Raw genomic sequence first — 15,718 nt, 5'->3', positions numbered from 1 at the left:
ACTCGTACATACAATAGATTGAACTGAATACTGAAAGAACCTTAGCAGCTTGCCTGTACAGTAAGGATATTGCTGTTGAAGTGTTTTATAAAAATAGTGCACATTTTTGGATTGCAGAAATATTGTCCTTGACCAGATCTACAGTATAAGCTCAAGTCGGAAGTAATGAGGAATATTCTGAGGCAAAGGTCTGATACATAAATCAGAGTCAATCTTGAGCCCATGAATTCTTCACACTCATTTAGAACAGACAAGCTGGAAGGGTGAACGTTGCAGGGGCTAAACTTTCCCTCTTACTCCCCTCTCAACAGAGCTTTTGGCGCACACGGTAGCTGTTGAAGCACTCCATGAAGTACCACATACTTTATGGAGAATATTATAACATGCTTAACCGCGGAGCGAGCAGTCACAGTGTACACCGCTAGCTACAGCGGGCCAGATCGATACTCGCCACGAGTTAGTAGCGTAAAAAGTGTGGTATCAGAACTACTAGAACTCTGTAGTTCAGCACATACAGTTTTGGTTCCTCGTCTCGCATCTTGGGCCAGTTATATCACAAAATACCTCCCTCTGAACCACTTTCCCACAGGCATCCATTGCACAAGTGTGTGGCTCAACATAACGCACCTCCCTATCACCTTCAGCCACAGCAACAAACTCTCCTCAGAATCAAGATCACTATCACCAAAAATATACTTTTGTCAGAAAGCTGCACCATGGTAGTTTACTACAACACTAAAGTTGATGACACTCACGTTCCTCAAAGGAAAGAAATAGGTCGCAAGAGAGCGTCAATACACTCACCACAAGAGAGACAAAACAATATGCTACCCCTACATGAAAGTAATATTGACTTGGTTCACAAGTCCTATGCTAAAAGGTGGCATATAGCAGGGGCTGCACGTTGCTATTTGCTAGCATTTGACGCATCCCGTATCTGGAACGGCACTCCACACTGTTAGGTTAATGGAACGCTGATCTCACTAATACAGTACATTCCCCAAATACTGCACACGTATTTTTTCTGGAATTAGCAAAGAAAAATTTGGCTCAAACAATGTTTCTTGTTATGCTATAGCATTGTCCAACCTTGTTCGGTATGGAATTAGAAGAGAAGTGTGAACCATGTATTAACTTAAGTATGGCTACAAGTTCTTGTCATTGCTCGTTTGCAGCTAAAGGTGAGCTTAGGGTTATTGAAAACACGCAGCAGGAAGAAAGTACAATTTCAGAGAAATGGTAACTTCTACACATAAAACACAGCATCGCCTTAATCCTACGAACACTGGCAACACTGATAAACAGGATCCCTTCAGTACGTAGCCAAAAGCCAATTGCTATTGGTCAACAGGAAGATTAGTCCCTAAACATGTCACACACTGTCAATCACAAGGTAAAACACACTAACCTCTTTGCTGAGAGACGCCACATACAAAGCAGTCAGTGGAGTCTGCTCAGCTGGTTTCAGAACCATGGTGCAGCCTGCTGCCAGAGCCGGACCCCATTTCCACGCCAGCATGAGGATGGGGTAGTTCCAGGGGATGATCTGCCCCACAACACCCACTGGCTCTTTCCTTGTGTACGAGAAGAAATTGCCATCTGCAAAAGAACATAGCAACAGAGTTTGTACAAGAGAACGACCATTACTAGTCCATCAGTCTCAGCGGGGAGAAAGAACACAGTGAAGTCACAGCAGACTGAAGACACCTTAAATTACAGAAAGACATGCACATGAAGTTCAACAGATAATTGTACACTCCTGTATGAATTAATAGAAACAGGGCTTCTTTTTAACTACTTTCCCCAATAGTTGGAAACAGTGCACTACACAATGTTTATTCTTAGATTGCACACTTCCTGTGCATTGCAAGTTCATTCACTAAATAGTAAATGCTCTGTGCGACAATTGTTTGTTAAAAATGTGTTTATTTGCATAAGTTGTACTTTCGAGGAATATTGAGGTTACCTTGCGAGATTCATAATATCTGTCTTCAGTGGATATGACTCCCAGGAAGTGCAGTGCGACTGAAGCTTTATCAGAGAATATGACTACGACACAGAGAGATTGCTACTATATTTTGTGCCTATGCAAGCATTAGAACGGCACAAAAAGGCTGGCTCAATTTCACTCAAGAGAAAGAGAAACTGTGGCAAGAAAACAAAAACTACACCAACCGGTGACGACTTTCTCCTCAGAAGATGTAAATTAAACCCCAGGCTCACCACAGAGAAGTTGACATGCAAACTTAGCAAGAAGGAAGTGAATGTGCATGACTGATGTTCCTTGTAGACCTCTAGCAGGAGAAAGGAAAGTCTGTAAACATCCAGAGGAACGCATTCTCATCAGCATTGGATGATAGAACACTAGAAGTTTCTGTTTGTGCACTGACGAGGTAAATTCACCACATCTGTGACAGACCATAACACACTCGCTGAAGATGATGTTTTGAGGATGCTTCACGCATGAAGATGCCAGTTGATGGCATAGTGAAAGTGACTAGTACTGCAAAGGAGAATTCTCCTGGTTTCAAGTTGGTGATGGACTTTGGTCCTTGCCACTTCACAGGCAGTGATAACAATATTCAAACGTTAGAGTGGCCAACAACTTCTCCATAGAAAAAAGGTGGCGGCTCAAAACCTTTATAGAGTCTCTGGTATCATAATGATTGTTCGAAGCTTGTGGGACATAACTTATAAAACAGAAAGGACCTATTTACTATTAAGAAAGATTAAAAGGATATAATAAATGCCAAGTTCATGAAAGACATAAAATTTGTAAGTTATGGTCATGCTGCAATTAATTCACTACACCTGTATATTCAAAAGGCACCACCTTGTCCATTTATGGTCCATGGAATGCAGCAGCACATCTCTCCATAACTATTTATAAAAAATTTATCTTTTTAAAAACAATTATGTATATGATGATGCTGGATTTAGAATGTTAAATTAGAAGTATTTTCTTTCCATGGAATTGCTTGTTGCTATTGAGTAATTATGTTTTGACTTTACTTATTATTACACTACTGTAAGTGACCATGGCCACCAGGATATTTCTCAATTGTGATGTATTTAATAATAATAATAATAATAATAATAATAATAATAATAATAATAATAATAATAATAATAATAATAATAATAATAATAATAATAATAATAATAATAATATCATTTCAAACAGCCATGGTATTCTGAACAATTCTCTCAAAAATTAAACTCATTCACTAACAAAACTATGAGATTATCTCATTTTAGATGCAGTTTCTCAGTTGTCCAAATTTTGTTTAGATGGAAGAAAATCCTTTCAACAAACAAATAACTAACTCAAACCTTTTCCAGAAAGATAGCAACATCAAGCGGAATATATAATGGGATAAACATAACAATAGGTCAATACGGGAAGAGGGCTAAACAGAAAGAAAGCACTAAAGGACAACAACAATATGCGACCACACCACCGAATCGAATAAGAACAAAAACCAGAAATTACTGGTTTGATTGCTAGCCACTGTCAGTGATGAGTATCTAACCCAAATGCACCCATAAGTGAACTGGTACACACTCTATCTTACAGAGTAAATATCCATAAATGTACTGGTCCCACCCATAACCACAGAATCCTTGAAAAGTGGTGGAGAAAGAAGGAAAAGAACAGTTGCCGAGGGCTTACTTCTCCTCCTCCTTGTCTTTTCTTATTATTTCTTCTTTAGAAAAAGAAGTGGAGAAATAAAGAAAAATGGAGAGTTATTGGGTGCTAACTTGATCAAATACGGCTTCTTCTTTTTCTTATTATTACAATACCTTATTCGTTCCAGATAAGGAACTTGTTCGTGGCATTTCGGAACAGTCCTGCTGAAGGCATTTTGACTCCAGTCTATAACACCACACTGCACACTAGAAAGTTGGCGTATTCCTATCATTGTCAGTGAATATGGCAGCTGGGTGCATATAGGTTAGAGGGGAGGTCCAGACAATTGAGAAAAAATCAATCTCTTTACTAAAAGTAGGACATTTAAATGTTCCTCTGAGCTTTTGTGGGGACAGCAAGACAAAATGCCTAAAAGCAAAACTCTCCTGCCTAACTTGGGAAGTCAGTCAGTCTAGATACATGAGGCCTACCTGAGGGAATAGTGTTTCCATGGATCTTGTCCGCCCAGCCAGCGTAGTAGCGGAACGTGTCGATTGCACAGTTGATGTCAAAGATTGAGTCTTCGTATGGCTTGCCATTGTCCAGTGACTCCAGGTTGGCCAGATGACCGATATCACGTTCAATCAATGACGCTAGCTACAAACATAAAAATGATGGTATTAATGAAAGGCATATTCTCAGTGGCGAAGCTAGTAGTTAATGAATGGGTAGGCAGAAAGTCTTTCATAAGGTACCTTCAATTTTTGTGAAGGAACATAGGCCTATCTATATGTTGAGTTTTCTCGGCAGTAATATTGTCAACCATCCAGTCCTTGAACAGTTGGTCAATCATCAGCTCTTTCAGAAGCTTTTTGCTAAACACCCAAGTCTCTCATCAGCCATAGTATTACGATTGCAAAATAATTGGTCCATTATTGGAAATTATAAATTTTCCAGCTAACTCATTCTTGGTTGCCAGCATTTCACATAAGTGTGCCAATCTGAGCTCATCGGTTGGTAACTAACACACCTTCCAAGACGCATGACTAGTGCATACAGTGGAGACCACTGCGTAGGCTACTTGGAGCCACAGGCACTGCCAAGGCACTATGAAAGACTTGGTCTCTCTTACAAAAATGATATAGATTTTGATTCTCATAGGGAATTATTAATATACTCATTCCGGACAAATATTTAAAGTTCCCTATGGGAATTGAAATCTATACTATTATGCAAGTACATTTTGCACCTCTTTCAGACTATACATACCACACATATGAATGGATGAAAGCCATAAAAGACATTTTTCTTAATGGCATAATTAATTACTTAATATCTTCTGAAGTATTGCACCTAGAAGCATTAACTTTTCAAAAAATGCTCAGTATCTTATGCCAATTTTAGATAAATCCTACTTTAGGTCTAAACAAATGGTCACATATCAGGGTGCAAATTCAGAAAGAAATGGTGAGGGAGAGAAGGGTCATAGTATTCACTTCAGGCAGTACCCGATGGAGGAGGGGATATATAATTCCCCAGTAAGTAAATTACCCCTCCCTCAGAAAAATGTAAATTTTAAATTTTTTTGTTTGAATTCTGTTGTTATAAAAAAATGATAAATATTGGAAAATTATTTTGTTTGTACACTCTTTAAGTGAATATTGTCCTATTAGCTACCTATCAAAAACACACCCTCTCCAAGAAGTACAGGAGTGGAAGCTTGAGCTACTTAGAGTGATGACAAGGCAGGAGGGCTTGAAATAAATTATATTTCTGCCCGGGTTTCAGATGGACTTGCCAGAGTGAAACATGAACAACAGGCTGCAGGTGCTAAGTTGCCACCGCTACGTTGCTCAAGGTCTGGCAGTCATTCCATTATTTCTATATTATGTATATTATTGTTCATGTTTTTATGAAAATATGCCCAGTAATTTCAGTAATATATGTGTTGTACATTTTTCTCATTATTTTATAATGAAAGAAACTCCCAAGGGAAATTTTAATGGGGAGGAAACTTTGAGACTGCTGGCACCGTGGTGTAGGTGTTGAGATTAAATTGTCGGTGGGGAGGAAATCCCTCCCTTCTACCCCCACGATTTCACACCCTGTCACATATATAGGGTTTGTTGGTACCAGTATCAGAACAACCTGTTAGCTATGAAGTGTGTGCACCTAAAGAATTTGAATTTGGTAGTTACCTTATTATCAAGATATTTAATGTGTGAAGCTCTTGTTTTTTACATATTTCTCTTTGTAAAACCAGGAATGAAGTGGCTTACAACTTAAAAAGACTGGGTACAATCATTTTGAAGTGACACACTTCTTCATAGAGTGTTGTTTCACAGCATGACTATAGCAAATGAGACTGTAAATTTGAAACTCATTGTCTTTATTTTTAAACTGTAATTGATTACATTTATCATGATCTTAATTGTCAATGACAAAGACAGGATCAATGCACAACATGGGTTGGAATAAGAACAAGGCAGAGCTCTCAATTGTCCCAATACCTTATGCGAAGCTCATGCGCGTTGACTTCGTGCACTTCTATGACCTCTGTTGAGAAACCGTAAAGCTGTAAGGCTTTGGAGGCAAAATGTCACTTGCCTCTTCAGTGACTATGTTGCCATGTAGAGACCGTAAGCATGTGTAAAGGTGTTTGTCACATAAAAGAAATGAAAATGCTAATGGTTTTTGTAAATTTAATGTTTTCAGATTATTTCTGCCTGGCTGGTCAATAATTGTGGTTAGGCAGTGCAGCAAATGCTTCCCAGAAACTATGAAAAAACATTCTATGACAGAAAAGTGAAACTGAAAGAATTGTAAGAGCACAAACCTTTGCTATGAGTTTGCCACGAGCCGAGGCATCCATGCTCCTCCATGGTGAGCCGCGACGGAAGGCAGCTCGGGCAGCAACCACAGCGCGGTCCACATCCGCCTGCAGAGGGAGAAAACTCGGCATCAGTGTTCTCTGTCACACGAATAGCAGCCCTCGAGATGAAATTACACTTACTTACCTTATCTCCTTCGGCAATGTCTATGATCTTCTCCCCAGTGGCTGGGTTGATGGTGGAGAACTTCTTGCCTGACACAGAGTCCACAAATTGGTTGTTGATGAACAGCTGGAACAAGAAACATTAGTAACTATGAGGTAACAAGTTAAAAGGAAAAAAATATATACAGTCTTATCAGGGGTTAAACAACATATTGTACATGTTACAAGTATTGGAGGTGGTGGTTCTGTTATTGTTTTAAGAAATATAACAGGATAACCATCCACTCTTAATACTAGTGAGAGGGCTCGGATGGTTGAGATGCGTCCATCCTGGCTCAGTCTAGGGGGGGAAAAAAATCCGGCACTAAGGCATCTCAGAAAACAGGAAAAAAATTGTTAGTGACTTAACGTCACACTGAAGGTTTTTAGCGACGCAAGAATTGGAAAGAGCTAGGATTCGAAAGGAAGCGGCCGTAATTACGATGTAAAAATGGTAACCCACAGAAAACCGGCTGTCGACGATGAGATTCGAACCCACCATCTCCCGAATGCAAGCTCACAGCTACGCAAACTTGACCGCACGTCCAATTCGTTCGAAATTATGTCAGACTCGTGGAATGTTGCGCAATGGGTCCAGTTTTTTTTCTTTATAGGCCTGTTCATATTAGTAGCTAAATAGCTTATCTGGATATTTCATAAGCCTCCAGGAAGCGTTTGTGTACTTCACAAAGATTTAGTAACGACACATCATGTATACATTTGTAAGTCTTTCAGACTGGTATCATCATCTCCCATTATCCAGCTGTAGCCGGGTAGGGGCAAATATGGTTCCTCTCCACTTTCCACCACTCCTCCTCCAACACTATGTCCCAGTCCAGGTTTCTTTCTGTAATACTGCGTTGGATTGTGTCCTTCCATCTCAATCGTGATCGTCCGCGGTCTCTCCTTCCTGGCATTTGCATTTGCATCACCTTTCTTTTAAATTTTGGCATCATTTCATCAATCATTCGCTTTATGTGCCCAGACCATCTTAGTCGGGTCTTCTCTATTCTACCATTCAGTTTTTCCACTCCAATTTCCCCCCGGATTTTCTCATTCCTTATTTTGTCTCTTCTACTCTTCTGTATCATACTACTCAAGAACTTCATTTCGGCTGCCTATATTCGACTCCTATCCTTCTTTGTCATTGTTCAAGTTTCTGCTCCGTAAGTTGTTATGGGTACGGTACGTAATACATCTTGTACTTAGTTTCCTTTGCTTCCATTGGCACATGTTTCTTACACTATTATAGAAACAGCTTCCAGCTTGAATCCTCTTACTAAACTCAGCATCCAGTCGAGCATTCTCCATTATATTCATTCCCCAGGTATTTGAACGTCTCCACTACTTCCAGGGGCTTGTCTGCAAGTCTAATGTGACCTTTCCCTTCCTTCTCCCCTCTAGTCATAACAAGAGCTTTACTCTTTTCTACACTTATTTTCAATCCACATTCTTCAATCTTCCCATTCACCACATCCAACTGTTCTTGAACATTCTTGTCCTCTTCTCCCCAAATCACAATATTATCTGCAAATAACATGTTCATCCCCCTATTTAGCGGCGAGAATAGGAATTGTGCCGGCTGGCGAAGACCCCCACACTCGTCTGGGGCAATGATTAGTGACTGACAGATGAAATGAAATTATAATGGAGAGGAAAGGACAGGAGAAACCGGAGTACTAGAAGAAAAACATGTCACGCCTCCGCTTTGTCAAGCACAATCTCATATGGAGTGATCGGGATTTGAACCACGCAACCCAGCTGTGAGAGGCCGGCGCCATGTCGCCTGGACCATGGAGGCTCTCTATATAACAGAAGTATTTCACCATCAATTATGTTTTCATAATTATTTTGCCTCGTCTTATTATAGAACTAGAAGTTATTTAAAAGAAATAAATTATACAGTACAGTATACTCGTGTATAGTGTAGTAGCTCTTTTCAGGCACACGCTAATGGAAGTGAGCTACATACATACCAGCCCCGCTGCCATTCAGTATCGGAAATCGAATACGGGCCCCCGAGGATGGCGGCTAATAGCGCGTTAATCGTTACGTTACAGAGAGACACTTCACGCATACAGAATGTATTGAATTTACCGTGCTTTTGTACCACTTTCAAACATAACGGGAGTAGTAAGTAATTCTTTTCACTTCAGTGTAATACTTCTATTAAAACCACTTCGTAACAGACATCAAGAATGTGAAATTACAGCGTGGCTCAAGATTCTTTTGGAGGATTAAATATTATTTGTTAAGTGTAATAATTATGCATTATGAAACTCGAGAGAAACTATGAATAGGGATCTGATAACGACATTCAATTACATTGTGAACCTGTTGACGGTTCAGCATGCACTTTTAAGTCTGCAGTGACTGCATCGCTATTAGCGTAGTTTGGAGTACCGTACTTATTCCTCTATTTGACCAAACATATTTTTAAAGTGGATTTTTAGTATTGCAGCAATGAAAAGAGTTTAGAAACTTCAGAAACGTTGTTAGTTCCGTTATAGATACATCAGTATTGAAACAAAAGGATACACAATAACTGGGAGACATATGTAAACTTGTAAATGCACGGTTTGAAAAACCGTGGCAGCAAGTAACCGTGAAACTTTACATTCGTATAGCCTGAATCATGCGTGTACACGTTACTGAGAAATGGACAGCTTATTACTGGTACAGTATGCATGTTTATTCGTGTACACGGATAATTAGGAGTCCTGTTACCACGAGGTGCTCGGGGTTGATGGGGTGAAAGTTCCTTTTGGGAATCATTGTAAATACCTAGGTATTAATATAAGGAAAGATCTTCATTGGGGCAATCACATAAACATGACTGTAAATAAACTGTACAGATCTCTGCACATGGTTATGAGGGTATTTAGGGGTTGTAGTAAGGATGTAAAGGAGAGTGCATATAAGTCTCTGGTAAGAACCCAACTAGAGTATGATTCCAATGTATGGGACCCTCACCACGATTACTTGATTCAAGAACTGGAAAAAATCCAAAGGAAAGCAGCTCGATTTGTTCTGGGTGATTTCCGACAAAAGAGTAGCGTTACAAAAATGTTGCAAAGTTTGGACTGGGAAGACTTGGGAGAAAGGAGACGAGCTGCTCGACTAAGTGGTATGTTCCGAACTGACAGTGGAGAGATGGCGTGGGAGGACATCAGCGGACGAATAAGTTTGAGTGGTGTCTTTAAAAGTAGGAAAGATTACAATATGAAGACAAAGTTGGAATTCAAGAGGACAAATTGGGGCAAATATTCGTTTATAGGAAGGGGCGTTAGGAATTGGAATAACTTATCAAGGGAGATGTTCAATAAATTTCCAGTTTCTTTGCAATCATTTAAGAAAAGGCTAGGAAAACAACAGATAGGGAATCTGCCACCTGGGCGACTGCTCTAAATGCAGATCAGTAGTGATTGATTGATTCATTGATTGATTGATTGAATGATTGATTGATTGATTGATTGATTGATTGATTGATTGATTGATTGATTGATTGATTGATTGATTGATTGATTGATTGATTGATTGATTGATTGATTGATTGATTGATTGATTGATTGAAGTCGGTGGTGATTATGGTTTTAAGGAGAAGTACAACTGGCAACCATCCTGTATTATTTGTAATTGAAGAATTAAGGTGTCCGCCTCTCTGGTGTAGTGGTTAGTGTGAACAGCTGCCACCCCCGGAGGCCCGGGTTCAATTTCCGGCTCTGCCACGAAATTTGAAAAGTGGTACGAGGGCTGGAACGGGGTTCACTCAGCCTCGGGAGTTCAACTGAGTAGAGGTGGGTTCGATTCCCACTTCAGCCATCCTGGAAGTGGCATTCCCGTGGTTTCCCACTTCTCCTCCAGGTAAATGCCGGGATGGTACCTAACTTAAGGCCACGGCCGTTTCCTTCCCTCTTCCTTCTCTATCCCTTCCAATATTCCCATCCCCCCGCAAGGCCCCTGTTCAGCACAGTAGGTGAGGGAGGCTGCCTGGGCGAGTTACTGGTAATCCTCCCCAGTTGTATCCCCCAACCCAGAGTCTGAAGCTCCAGGACACTTCCCATGAGGCGGTGGAGGTGGGATCTCCGGCTGAGTCCTACGGAAAAACCGACCCTTGGAGGGTAAACAGATGAAGAAGAAGAAGAAGAAGAATTAAGGTATCGGAAAAGCTAAGATAAAGGTCTCACAAGCGTATACCCCCCTGTGGGTGGGGGCGGTAGAATAACACCCACGGTATCCCCTGCCTGTCGTAAGAGGGGACTAAAAGGGACCCCAGGGGCTCTGAACTATGGAGTCTGGGTTGTCAAACACGGGGCCCTTAGCTGAGTCCTGGCATTGCTTCCAATTACTTGCCCCATGCACCTCACTTTCATCTATCCTATCCGACCTCTCTTGGTCAACTCTTGTTCTTTTCTGACCCCGATGGTATTACGTATGGAGGCCTAGGGAGTCTTTCATTTTCACGCCCTTCGTGGCCCTTGTCTTCCTTTGGCCGTATCCTTCACTTTTCGAAGTGTCGGACCCCTTCCATTTTTTCTCTCTGATTAGTGTTATATAGAGGATGGTTGCCTAGTTGTACTTCCTCTTAAAACAATAATCACCACCGCCACCATCACAAGCGTATTGCCTTCGAGATTACGGGAGGTCAGATTTGTTTTTCTTTCTTGATCTTTTCCAACTACCTGAGCTCGGTCGGTACTATATGAAGGTTTAAGCCTACTTTTACGATCGGTTGCAATTTCTAACGCCAACACCATGTGGCGGGATTTATTTCATTGTCTAGTACCTCCCACGGGAAGTGCTGTAAAAATTCACGCGCGCTGCTGGCTGCATGCATGTGGTCTGGCGTTGTCATGCAGGTCGTTTTCTGCCACTGCTGCATGAAAACGTTCCAGTGTGTCACAGTAACGTAGCATTCACTGTCCCTCTCCTGATGAGGAAATCAACCATCTGGACCATCCTTCCTACAACCCGGACGTGGCACCAAGTGATTTCCTTTTCTTCGAACTGTTGAAGAAGCACCTGCATGGTAAACGATTCAACGACGATACAGCCCTTGGGCATTCCGTCATGACGTGGTTCAGGGACAGAATGAAGATTTCCTCCTTGCCGACATTCCATGCGTTAGAGTACAGTTGGAACAAGTGCTTGGACAAGAATGGTGACAATGTATCAGTGCCCTATTACTGTGTATCCTTACGCCTGTAAGTGAACTGTTATCTTACTCTCTCAAGCGCCCCTGTGCAACTCCAGCCTTTTGGATTCCATTATGTTCGTGACACTTCCATGATTCCGACAATTCATATTAACAAATAGTCTATTAAATACAATTACACGAATGAGCTATATTCGTTTTTTGTTTGTTTTGTATTCTAGTCTGTGAGATACAGCAAATCACATACTTAGTTGAGAAAATACCCTAACTTGCACTTACTCGCTAACAAAATAAAAATACGACACAGGAAGTACCAGCAAAACAAAGATCATTTCAAACGCAAACAAACTGTGTATTTAATTCAAAATCTCAATTTGGCATACGGGGGACGATGTATTTATCCCTTATCCCGAGGAGAAATGCAAGCTCACCCTCCCCTCTTAACGACAATCAGAGAGATATGAAAAGGGTCGGCCTTTCAAAGAATTAAGATACCTATCAACAAAGGACAGAAGACATGAAAATGTTGATACTTGTTGAATGACTATTATCTTTTTTCTGCTAAGGTGATCCTTAACCATGCGTCTGTGTATTTGGAGGCGTGAAATATTCCGGAGAAAAACACACACAGAATATTCGGAGGACAGTGATAGAACCACTCAACTCAGTAGCTAGGTATATAATTATGTAAAGGGATATTACTCACTTGGGCCGAACATAATTCAGTCTTTAAGACTTATCAGCTTTTGGATCGGCCTTTCCTTTAGGTTTACAATTCAACCAACTCTTCAGATTGTATTGGAGTCTTTAGCAACCACATATCCTGTTGTGTGGATGATATACTGTAGTTTACTCAATTTCTTCTTACCTTAACACAGAATGTAGATATTTTGTTCCCATCTAGGAACTCCGCCATGATATGTTTTCACTCAAACCAAATCCTGTTCAGGGCACCGCCCTCTCGATTTTAATGTTCAGTTCAGACGGCTGAGGCGAACGGCATAGTGATGCCACTAATAGCCAATATAAGATGATGTCGCCATAGATGTTAAGAAAGTGCCCTGATTACCTGACGAAAGTAGTTCAGCACATTCAGACAGTTACTTGGCAATTGTATGGGTATTAACATAATTATAATGTCTCCGTCTTCAGAGGAGCAGGCGGCGTACTTCATATTACATAACACAACCACATCACGACGGCGACTTAAAGTCACTAATAAACGGTTGTAGTAGTAGTAGTAGTAGTAGTAGTAGTAGTGGTGGTGGTGGTGGTGGTGGTGATGGTAGTAGTAGTATTGTTTCGTTATGCCCATACATAGAGCGCGTTGGAACTTTATACACGGCTAGTCATTGAACTTTCGGATCCTATGTCAATAGTGCACTATCAATACAACATACCTCAGTTCCGATTTACATAACTTAAATGCTAGGTAACGATGACAAATAGATGAAGAAAGAAATGTAACACCATTCATTTTACTACTACTACCACAGATCTTATGTTACGTGAGAGGGTAACAATCGAGCATCGCCGGGCGTTAAGTAACACATCGCACGTAGATGCTAATTGAACAACAACGCATAGTCATAAACCTTGAAGAGTAAACAGACTCGTTTACTACTTCAACTCAACTTCTGACTGCAGTATTTACGACACCTCTAAATTGTTTATGAAGCCGAAGAAGGTAAAGTGGAAGTAATTAAACGAGGTACATTGTTGTTTGCTTTTAGCGGCTTCTCTTCTACGCACCTTAGATTTCTGTTTTAAGGTTAATAGCAGCGCTGCGTTTCTAAACCCCAGGATCAATTTATGCATATTTTAAAACATCTGAACATCGCTGTGTGACGTGTTGCTATGTACATAAAATCACTGCCTTCGTAATAAAATAATGTTCTCTTGACGCGTCCTCTTCAAATTAACTCACCGGTTTAATTTTTGTGAAAAAGATTTAAACAAACAGATCTCTCGACGTCGGGTTAAGCATGAGTTTAAAAAAAAAACAGCCGCTGTAAATGCATATGAAGTTGTTAGTAGAAAACATAATTCAATGCTGACTTGGTGGAGTCCATCCTTAACACGACTAACCGCAGCCAGCCATCTAACCTACCGACTTGGCCATGGACTCAAAAGTTCAGGCACACTATGGGACACCGACGCACGACATTTTCCGGCTTGCTCTACGTTTTTAACTACCTGCTTACCTTTTGTGTATAGCCTATAATCATCTGGAAAAAATAATCGTACCAATGATGAAAGAATTAGGCTACTGGAATCGGCTGAGTGGTTTCAGGCCACAGACAGACTGTGAGGAGCAGATTTTCAGTATGCGTCAAGTAACTGAAAACAGCTGCGAGAGGAATACACAGTTATGTTTCGTAGATCTAGAGAAGGCATACGAGTCATGACCATTTCGTAGGTAGTTCTTTATATCGAAAATTATGGTTTTGTGAAAGAAACAGAAACAGGATTAATTAGGTCTAAAATATGCATTTTGGTGCGAATGTTGACTGTTTCTTTAACAATAACTTGACGCAGATATTTGTGCGAGAGCGTGGCGCTCGTGTTACGAGACAGAGCCGTCTTTGACTCGACCAAATAATAATTTGCAGGCACATGCAGCCATCGGGTATTTCTCTAGATACGCACTGTAAAAACAAACTTTTTCGGCCCATTCTACAAACACATCACGATGTCACCTTTTCCTGTGCTGAGTGGCATTAGGGTAAAATTATTCTTATTTACTTTGTTTGAGGAAGTCTGTGGGCCCTTTAAGTCCCGGGCCCGAGGCCCTAACGTTACGCTACTGGCGAGTTTTCTAAGAAGGACATTGGAAGCTTCATCCAGAACTCGTCGACCAGTCCATTCTCGTGTCCGTTCTCTCTTGTTTTAATTTTTAATCTCTTCTTTCACCTCTTCCAGCATAACCCTTGCTTGATTTACCACCGTTGTCCGGATTATCTTGCAGTCCACACTCAACAGCAATCGACACTTGAACACCATGTGAACCGTGTCTGAACACGTGCTCCTTCCACGTGCTGTTTGCTCCATTACTAGAATTAAACCACTTGCCACTAGACTAAATTACTGGTCTAGCGCGAAGCAGCCTTTAAAATGTAGGTACAAGCTCACTTGTTTCTCGGGAAATCTTTGGTGGCTTTCTACGTATTCTGTGTGCGTGCCTCGTCTGGTTTGTTTATTATTAATTGGGAGTATAAGATCGATAAGGTTGGGTATTTTTTTTTATCCTACCATGGTTGCGATTATACAGGGTTAGTCAACCAAGACATTCACTTCAAATTACTCATAACTCGTTTAAAGATATGTTTTCACTCCCAGAAATGTTATAACAGAACTTGCAAAATTTCTCCAAACTGCCAATATCTACCGAGATAAAGCTACAGATATTTCGTTTGTTTTTAAATGGAACTTCGCTGTTCTCTACACCTATTACTAGATGTTAAGAGAGATGAGCATTGTAAAATCAGGGGTGTGATTCCGAAGAGCATTTCTTGAGGGAACGGAATGTCTTCAAACTTGCATCATTCGCCAACCAATGGCTACTTAAACGAAACTTAAAAGGCGCTACCTTCAACTTCTTTTGACAGCGAGGTATTAACACGTATCATTTGAAACGCGAGAATCAGTGTTATTGAATGTTTTCAATTAAACTGAAAGGATGAAGAAGTACTGGGCCGATCGAAAGAGGAAGAACCGTAAATGAATGATACTTAACGTGGTCCATAGTAGACCTATTCGAAAACAAGAAGAAGAAACAGTATTTATTCCGTAATAACATAACTTGTATAAAGACAAAAGAAACCACTTAACGCAAACGATCATAAATATGTCTGTCGGTCACAGCCATCCATCAACGGCTGCTATTTTCAAACGACCA

General features: G+C 40.6%; 1 protein-coding gene across 1 annotated transcript in view; it reads right to left on the bottom strand.

The window, feature by feature from the left end:
• LOC136882320 (aldehyde dehydrogenase 1A1) overlaps positions 1 to 15,718 on the bottom strand; it is a 39,498-nt gene that overhangs the window by 18,336 nt on the left and 5,444 nt on the right. The window contains exons 2-5 of the mRNA XM_067154907.2: positions 6,649 to 6,753; positions 6,468 to 6,569; positions 4,123 to 4,288; positions 1,409 to 1,599 (exon numbers count right to left, since the gene is read on the bottom strand). Of these exons, the coding sequence (XP_067011008.2) occupies positions 1,409 to 1,599; positions 4,123 to 4,288; positions 6,468 to 6,569; positions 6,649 to 6,753 (564 nt within the window). The remainder of the gene's footprint in view (positions 1 to 1,408; positions 1,600 to 4,122; positions 4,289 to 6,467; positions 6,570 to 6,648; positions 6,754 to 15,718) is intronic.

Source organism: Anabrus simplex, chromosome 10 (assembly GCF_040414725.1).
Source record: "Anabrus simplex isolate iqAnaSimp1 chromosome 10, ASM4041472v1, whole genome shotgun sequence".
Classification (NCBI taxonomy): Eukaryota; Metazoa; Arthropoda; class Insecta; order Orthoptera; family Tettigoniidae; genus Anabrus; species Anabrus simplex.
The sequence above is the reverse complement of the archived record's forward strand: the minus strand, read 5'-3'. Positions and strand labels throughout refer to the sequence as shown.